Source organism: Apus apus, chromosome 14, assembly GCF_020740795.1.
Source record: "Apus apus isolate bApuApu2 chromosome 14, bApuApu2.pri.cur, whole genome shotgun sequence".
NCBI classification, from domain to species: domain Eukaryota; kingdom Metazoa; phylum Chordata; class Aves; order Apodiformes; family Apodidae; genus Apus; species Apus apus.
Window position 1 is genome coordinate 15,606,074 of NC_067295.1, and position 7,427 is coordinate 15,613,500.

The 7,427-nt window shown below is 64.2% G+C and overlaps 2 protein-coding genes across 2 annotated transcripts; both read left to right on the plus strand.

The window, feature by feature from the left end:
* The first annotated feature begins 327 nt into the window (after nt 1-327).
* LOC127390646 (killer cell lectin-like receptor subfamily B member 1B allele B) lies at nt 328-2,021 on the plus strand. The gene is made up of 6 exons (XM_051632479.1): nt 328-403; nt 834-977; nt 1,062-1,193; nt 1,305-1,459; nt 1,700-1,815; nt 1,895-2,021. The coding sequence occupies exons 1-6, from the start codon at nt 328-330 to the stop codon at nt 2,019-2,021; spliced, it is 750 nt and encodes a 249-aa protein (XP_051488439.1).
* Nucleotides 2,022-3,573: 1,552 nt separating this feature from the next.
* On the plus strand, nt 3,574-5,959 carry LOC127390391 (nucleoside diphosphate kinase 3-like). The gene is made up of 5 exons (XM_051631971.1): nt 3,574-3,937; nt 4,051-4,184; nt 4,920-5,021; nt 5,342-5,454; nt 5,650-5,959. Exons 1-5 carry the CDS (start codon nt 3,589-3,591, stop codon nt 5,765-5,767), a joined length of 816 nt encoding a protein of 271 aa, XP_051487931.1. The 5' UTR covers nt 3,574-3,588; the 3' UTR covers nt 5,768-5,959.
* The last annotated feature ends 1,468 nt before the right edge of the window (nt 5,960-7,427 follow it).

Sequence of the window (7,427 nt, forward strand, 5' to 3'; positions counted from 1 at the left end):
AAAAATGTTCAGTGTTCTGTGTTTTACCATTGCCCTGTTGAGAGGGGGAAAAGAGAGTTTTTTACGCATTTCTCTCCCAGTAGCTGCTTGTCCTTTCCCCCAGGCCCAGCTTTCCTTTCTCTGGAGAAAAACCTCCCGTGCCCCTCAGCCGGGCGTCAGGGCTGCTGCTGCTGGCAGCTTTGGGGCCACTGGGCTGTGAGTTGGCAGGAAGCTCGGGCCCTGCTGCCACTCTGCACCCAGATGTCACAGCCCCAGCCAGTGGTCAGGGGTGGCTTCCTGTCCCCTCCTCCCTGTCCCCAGCCCTGGGCCCTCCCTGCTCTTCGTGCCATGGAGGACGAGCAGGGCTACATGGTGCTGGACAAGCGGGGGGCTGAGGGGAGCCCGGGCCCCCTGCAGGATGCAGGTATTGGGGGTCTCCCTGCCAACACTGAGGGGTGGGGAGAGAGGAAAGATGGGGTGGGGATGACTTCAGAAGCCAGGTGATGTCCCCCAGAGCTGCTGGAGCTGAGGAAACTGAGGCACGGAGCAAGGGAGGAGGGTCTGGGGGGGCCTTTCTGGAGGCTCTGGCTCCTCAGACACCCTGGCTGGTTGCCCTCCTGTCTCTGCTGAGGAGCGGGTCTCAGCTGTGACCCCAACAGAGGGAGCTGGGGGTCCCCCAGCTGCTGGTGTCACCCCTTTGTGCAGGGGTTTGGGGGAGCTAGGGGGGTCTGCAGGGATCTGGGGGGGAAGTCCCCAAGGTGTTTTGTCCCGCGACACCTTCCGCTGGGCTCTCTGGCAATGGGGGGCACATGGATGCTCTCGAGCTCCCCCCCCTTTTTTTCCCCTGAGTGCAGGATCTCGCCCCCAAGTCCCCTGGGGGGGTTCATCCCCGCGGCGGGAGAGAGTCCGGACAGGAGCCCCTCGCTGTCCCCGCTGGCTCCTGGGGGTCCTGCTGGGGGTCCTGCTGGGGGTCCTGCTGAGCGCCCTGGTGTTCTGCGGTGAGTTGACACCGGGGGTGAGATCCGGGGGGGCTGGGAGGGGCCCGGGTGCCCCAGAGCAGGCTGAGCTCCCGTCTCTCGCAGTGCCGTGGCTGGTGGCAGAGCGGGGACAGCCCGGGGGCACAGGGGGCTGCGGGAACGCCTCGCTGGGATGCGGGATTTCCGCTTTGGGCTGCGCCTGCCTGGAGCTGCGGAAGAGCCTGTGCCCCCCGCCAGGTAACCCACCCCCCACGGAACCACCCCCAGATGAGCCATGTCGGAGCGTCCCTTCCAGCTGTCCCCAGCCGGCTGGGGTGCCTCAGTGTGGGGGTGTCTGTCTGCCCGCAGTGGGGGAGAGCTGCAGGCTCTGCCCCCCCGCCTGGAGCCTGCGGGGGAACAAGTGCTTCTGGATTTCCGACGGGGTGAACCCCTGGAACGGGAGCCGGCAGGACTGCGTGGAGTGGGGGGGCGAGCTGCTGATGCCAGGGGACCAGGAGGAGCTGGTAAAGGGATCGATGGCAGCGGGGGGGTGGGCTGGGTGCCGGGGTTGCCCCCAGGGGCTGGGGGGACCAGGGGAAGGGTCGAGAGGGGTCACCAGAAATGGGAGGTCAGCGCCCAGCCCTGTGCCCAAGCCTGCAGGGTGTCTGTCAGGGGACACCGGTGACAAGGACAGGCTGGAGCCTGGCTTGGGCCGGCGACCCACGTCCCGTGGGTGTCACCGCCTCCCCTCTGTCCCCGCCCAGGATTTCCTAGACCAGCTGCTCCAGAAACCCACCCGCTACTTCTGGATCGGCCTCTCCGCCCCCTCGGCCGGGACGGGCTGGACCTGGCTGAACGGCTCCTGCCTGGACCAGAGCTGGTGAGCAGGGATGGGGGACCCCCCCGTCACCCCAGCGACCCTCGTGCCGTGACACGGGGGTCCCTCCTGCACCCCCCAGGTTCCCGCTGAGCTCCGAGGGTGGAGGAGACAAAACCTGCGGGGTGCTGAGGGGGGACGGGATCGGCGCCGAGAACTGCACCGCGGGGCTGCAGTGGATCTGCCAGAAAGAAGCCACCCTGTTCTGAGCCGGAGGAGGGGGCATCACCCCCTTTCCCCATCCTCACTTGCATGCTAACGTGTGTATAAGAAGGGAGCCGCGGGGGGTCGGGGCGGGACTGACTTCGGTGGGGGTGTTTGGGAGCAGAACAAGCCCTGGGCTGAAGCCACCAGCAGGTCAAAAGCACTGAAACCTGCACCCCAAAAGATCATCCTCGAGGGATGCGCAGAGGAGAACAAAGAATTGTCATGGGGTGAAAAACACTTTCATGGCTCTGAGATCCTCCAGCAGCATCACTGGGGCTGCTTCTGACCAGGCTTGGGCCAGGGATGAGGCTGGTGGGAAAGCCCTGGGAAGTGATTCTGGGGAAAGGGGCTGAGAAGTCACTCAAAAACATATGGAAAATTGAGAATACTTACAAAAAAATCCACTTTTGGGGGGAATCTGGGGCAGGAGGGAAAAAAGTGCTGCATTTATGACAGCTTTGCTGGTGCCAAGATGATCTGTGCTCTCACTGGAGAGAGGAGAAGTCGGGGATGCTCAGGATGGGGAAGAAATGATGTCATGGAAAAGTGGGACACTCTGGGCAATGGGGCTGAGCCTGGAGCAGCAGGAAAAGCTCCTGGGGAATGGGAAAGAGCACAGGGTGATCTTGCCCCTTCCCTCAGGGCAGGGAAGATGTGACCCAGCTGAGGCAATAAAGGTGCATTATCTTTCTTTTAATTGTTGTTATTAATTCTTCATGGTACTTAAAGGAACGGAAGGGGGGCAGTTTGAGGGGTTGCACCTGAGATTTCACAGCACCTTCCACAAGAGGACAGAGGCAATTTATCCAAAAAGGCTTTTCCACTGGCAGAATAATAGTGACAACCCCAGGCCTGTGTGGCAGCAAACAGGGAGAATTCGGACCCCCCGAATTTCCCCTCTCATGATTTTAATGGTGCTAACATGGTAATAAGTTACTCAAACTGGTGTTGGATGAAGCAGCTGGATCCCTGACCTCCAGGGAACAGCAGAACCTGCCCAGGAGCTGCCTGGAGTAGAGTGAGCAGACCAACAAGTCTCTAAATGAGAGCTGCCCCAGAGCTAGATCAGAAATGTGGGCTCTAGAAAGATGAGATGGCCTTCTGGGGCCAAAGTGCTGCTCTTCTGCTTTGGCAACCAAGCCCAGGGAAGTGCAGAGCTCATTTTCCAGAGGTGTTAGCCCTGGAACTGGAGGGGATGATCCTCTCTCCATGATGCTCAGAGGACCACAGCAGCTGCCAGCTGCAATCTAACCACAGCCAGTCTGCAGTCACGACAGCAGCAATGGAGACAATGCAGCTCCTGGGGGGCTGCCTGGACCTTCTCTGACCTGGGCTGTTGGCCTGGGGTCATGGAATCAGAGAATCCCAGACTGGTTTGGGTTGGAAGGGACCTTAAAGATCATCTAGATCCAACCCCCCTGCATGGGCAGGGACACCTCCCACCAGCCCAGGTTGCTCCAAGCCCCATCCAACCTGCCCTTCAACACTGCCAGGGATGGGGCAGCCACAGCTTCCCTGGGCAGCCTGTTCCAGTGTCCCACCACCCTCACAGCGAAGAATTCCTTCCTCATGTCCAACCTCCATCTCCCCTCTGCCGGTTTAAAGCTCTCACCCCTTGTCCTGTCGCGACACGTCCCCGCAGTAGCTCACGGGGCTGCCGAGACGCAGAGCCCAGCGCTGACAGCCGGGCGGGCAGGAGCCCCGGGGGTCTCTCCCCGGCAGGCACGGCCGGGCTGGGTCTCCCGGGGCTGGGTCTCCCCGGGCCGGGTCTCCCCGGGGCCGCTCCCGAAGCCGCGGGCAGCGCTGCCGGCCCCGCCGCCCCCCGGTGCCGCCGGGTGTCGGGACAGCGGCTGCGCCACGGACGGCGCCGCCATGATCTGCCTGCTGCTGGGCCTCCTGGCCGGCCTCTTGCAGAGCGGTGCGGGCCGGGACCCCCGAGGCGGCCCTTCCCCCCTGCCCGTGCCCCCCGGCAGGGCCGGGCCCCCCGCGGCGGAGGGCGCGGGCTCTGACGGCTCCGCTCTCTCCCTGCAGCCGGCGGCGGCGGCGGCGGCGAACGCACCTTCGTGGCCATCAAACCGGACGGGGTGCAGCGGCGCCTGGTCGGGGAGATCATCCGGAGGTTCGAGAGGAAGGGACTGCAGCTGGTGGGGCTGAAGCTCCTGCAGGTGAGCGGCCCGGGGCCGGGGCTCCTCGGGGCCCGGGGCTCCTCGGTGCCCGGAGGTTCTCGGGGCTCCTCGGTGCTCGGGGCTCCTCGGTGCCCGGAGGTTCTCGGTGCTCGGGGGGTTCTCGGTGCTCGGGGGGTTCTCGGGGCTCGGGGGGTTCTCTGTGCCCGGGGGTTCTCGGTGCTCGGGGCTCCTCGGTCCCCGGGGCGTTCTCTGTGCCCGGGGGTTCTCGGGGCTCCTCAGTGCCCGGGGGGTTCTCGGTGTCCGGGGGGGTTCTCGGTGCTCGGGGGTTCTCGGTGCCCGGGGGTTCTCGGTGCTCGGGGGGTTCTCGGTGCTCGGGACTTCCCGGTGCCCGGGGCTTCTCGGTCCCCGGGGCGTTCTCTGTGCCCGGGGGTTCTCGGGGCTCCTCGGTGCCCGGGGCTCCTCAGTGCCCGGGGGGTTCTCGGTGCCCGGGGGGGTCTCTGTGCACGGGGGTTCTCGGGGCTCCTCGGTGCCCGGGGCTGTGCTGGTGCGTGGGGCTTTCTGCCTGCCCCCAGGTCGCTGTCTCTCTGTCAGGGCTGAGCTGGCACCCGCGGCACAAGCTGCTTCTGGAGCAGCGACTTGTGCCGCCTGCCTGCCCCGCGCAGGAGCTCAGCTCCGACGGGCACTTCCCAGCTTTCCTCACATCTCTCTGAGCTTGCCCCAGTGCCCCCCCCGCTGCTCGGAGCAGACTAAGCTGGGTGCTCTTCTGCTGCTCAGGCCTCGGAGGAGCTGCTGAAGGAGCACTACGTGGCCCTTCGTGATCGTCCCTTCTACGGCCGGCTGGTGAAGGACATGAGCTCTGGGCCCGTGGTGGCCATGGTGAGTGCTGGCCAGGTCCTCCTGGAGCTGGAAGGTGGTGGGAAGTCCAAAGGAAAAGCAGCCCTGGCCTGTGGGAGGATGGAAGCGAGGTGGTCCCCCTCATCAGGAGGCCTCCTGAAGCCCCGCTGAGCTGCAGGGGCCTTTCTGTGGAACATGAGGCCCACAGACAGCTCCTTATTGTCCAGCATGGGTTCTGAGGACTGTTGACATCACCCTTTCCTGTCTCTCCCCCGGGGTGGGTCAGGCAGGGAATCTGGAGGCCAGATGACAGGACCTGCTGGGGGAGTGTCACAGCTGGCTCTTGGTTTGCTGCCCTGTAGGTCTGGCAGGGCATGGATGTGGTCAAGACAGTTCGTGCGATGATTGGGGAGACTGACCCAGCCGAATCCAGGCCTGGCACCATTCGAGGAGACTTCTGCCTGGAAGTCAGCAAGTGAGAGCTCTGGCTTTTGTTCCCTTGGCACTTCCGTGCAAGGAGCAGGGCTGTGCGTTGGGAGAGAGTATTGTAGGAGGTGACAGGCACCCTCTGCTCCAGCAAACTGGCCGGGGTGAAGCTCTGCAAACTGCAGCTTCCCTCTCCCACCTTTCTCTGCTCAGCCCTGGCTGATCCCTCTCTTCTTCCCCCCAGGAACGTGATCCACGGCAGCGACTCGGCTGAGAGTGCCCGGCAGGAGATCTCCCTCTGGTTCCACCCCGAGGAGCTGGCTTGCTGGGAGGACACGGCCCAGCACTGGATCTATGCCTGAGAGGAGCAGCCCGAGAGAAGTGCAGCTTCCCAGCCAGCACGAGGCCTTTCCAGCTCTCCCATGGCAGCTGCTTGGGCTGTGGCTCCTGCTGGAGGGGCTCTGGGTGGGTGGAGGGGACCTGGGAGCTTGTCTGGGCCTGGAATTCTGTGATCTAGCTCCCTGCAAGAGAAGCTGTTTCTTCTGTTCTCTCTCTGCCATAGTCAGCTGTGGGTTTTGTTGCTCTGTTTGCTGCAGCATCTTCCATCCCAAGTGGCTCCAGGTGAAACCAGGCTCTGTGCCCGTTCCTGTGTGTGCTCAGGCCTGCCTGGCACAGCAGAACGTGTGCTCCTGGCTGCTGGGAGAGGTTCTCTGCTCAGGAGGCAGTGGTTTGATCCACAGCACCGACCTGCATTGCTGTCAGGTGCTTCCCCAAAGGCTTCTAAGGAATTGGGTGCTAAAGGCTAAGGGGGAAGCTCCCCCTGGGGCAGGAGCTCGTTCCCAGACAAGGAAGGAAGGGCAGGAGAAGCTGCTGTCTCTGCCTCAGTGGGCACTGCCAGGCAGGGCTGACACATGCTCAGCTGCTGTCGGACGTGACCAGCGAGGCCATGGGAAAACAATTCCCTAGATGCTGTTCAACACAAAGTTCCTCTGGCTGCGGGTGCTGGGAGCAGGGCAGCAGCTTCTCCAGCTCTGCTCTGCTCCCTGGGGCCTCCCTGCTGGCAGCACAGCCCCTGGCCTGGCCTCCCCGGGGGCTGGCAGCTGCCCGGGAAGCAGCAGCAGCGCTCTGCAGAGCAGGGGAACCAGGGGCAGAGGGAGGCAGGGGGGGTTTGTGGCCGTGGAGCTGGGGAAGGACCAGCAGGACTGCAGAGTCCTGGCGTGGGCAGGGCAGGCTGGGCAGTCCTGGCACCGAGCTGTGAGTCCTGAGCCTGTCCTGACATGGGAGCGTCCGTGCCGGGAGGGTTTCTGGAAACCCAGTTTGTACCTGTGGGACACCAGCGTGACCCTGCTGGGAGCTCTCCTGGGCCAGCAGCTCCTCCCAGCCCCACAGCCCTCCTGGCTCCCAGCTCCCTGCTGCTGGGGCAGGAGGGCAGCGCTGCGGGGACGGGGGGTCTCCCTCCTCTGGCTGGGGCTGTTCCTCAGCTGCCTCACGGCCGCAGCCACAGCCCCTCCTGCCTGCAGGGCCTGCTCCTGACGGCCGGTCCCAGCACCCAGCAGGTTCCCTTTCTGCCGTCCCTCACACGTTGGCGTTTCTAAACAATGAACTCTGCAGTCCACTCATCTCTTGCCTCTGCTTGTTTCCCTCAGGGAGTGGGGGCTGAACCCGGGGGGCTTTGCTGGGCTGAGGGGGATGTGAGCAAGAGCAGCTGGCAAAGCCCCCCCCCGCCATCTCGTCCCCCCCTGCCATCTCGTCCCCCCCTGCCATCTCGTCCCCCCCCGCCATCTCATCCCCCCCCTGCCATCTCGTCCCCCCCTGCCATCTCATCCCCCCCCTGCCATCTTGCCGTGCAAGGGCTCAGTCTCTCCTCCCCACCCAGGACAAGGTCCCTCAGCCCCCGGGACAGGTTCCCTCAGACAGGTTCCCTCAGAGGTGTCTCCTCGCTCTCTCCTCAGCCCTGCCCGTTGGGTCTGCCCTGAAACCTGAAAGAAGGTTGTAGGGAGGTGGGTGTTGGCCCCTTCTCTC

Excerpts from the sequence above, each read along its gene's own strand:
- LOC127390646 (XM_051632479.1), top strand. The coding sequence starts at position 328 with ATGGAGGACGAGCAGGGCTACATGGTGCTGGACAAGCGGGGGGCTGAG. Across the intron at positions 404-833 it reads GGGCCCCCTGCAGGATGCAG|GATCTCGCCCCCAAGTCCCC; the intron begins GTATTGGGGGTC and ends CCCTGAGTGCAG. Across the intron at positions 1,194-1,304 it reads GAGCCTGTGCCCCCCGCCAG|TGGGGGAGAGCTGCAGGCTC; the intron begins GTAACCCACCCC and ends GTCTGCCCGCAG.
- LOC127390391 (XM_051631971.1), top strand. The coding sequence starts at position 3,589 with ATGTCCAACCTCCATCTCCCCTCTGCCGGTTTAAAGCTCTCACCCCTT. Across the intron at positions 5,022-5,341 it reads CTGGGCCCGTGGTGGCCATG|GTCTGGCAGGGCATGGATGT; the intron begins GTGAGTGCTGGC and ends GCTGCCCTGTAG. Across the intron at positions 5,455-5,649 it reads TTCTGCCTGGAAGTCAGCAA|GAACGTGATCCACGGCAGCG; the intron begins GTGAGAGCTCTG and ends TCTTCCCCCCAG.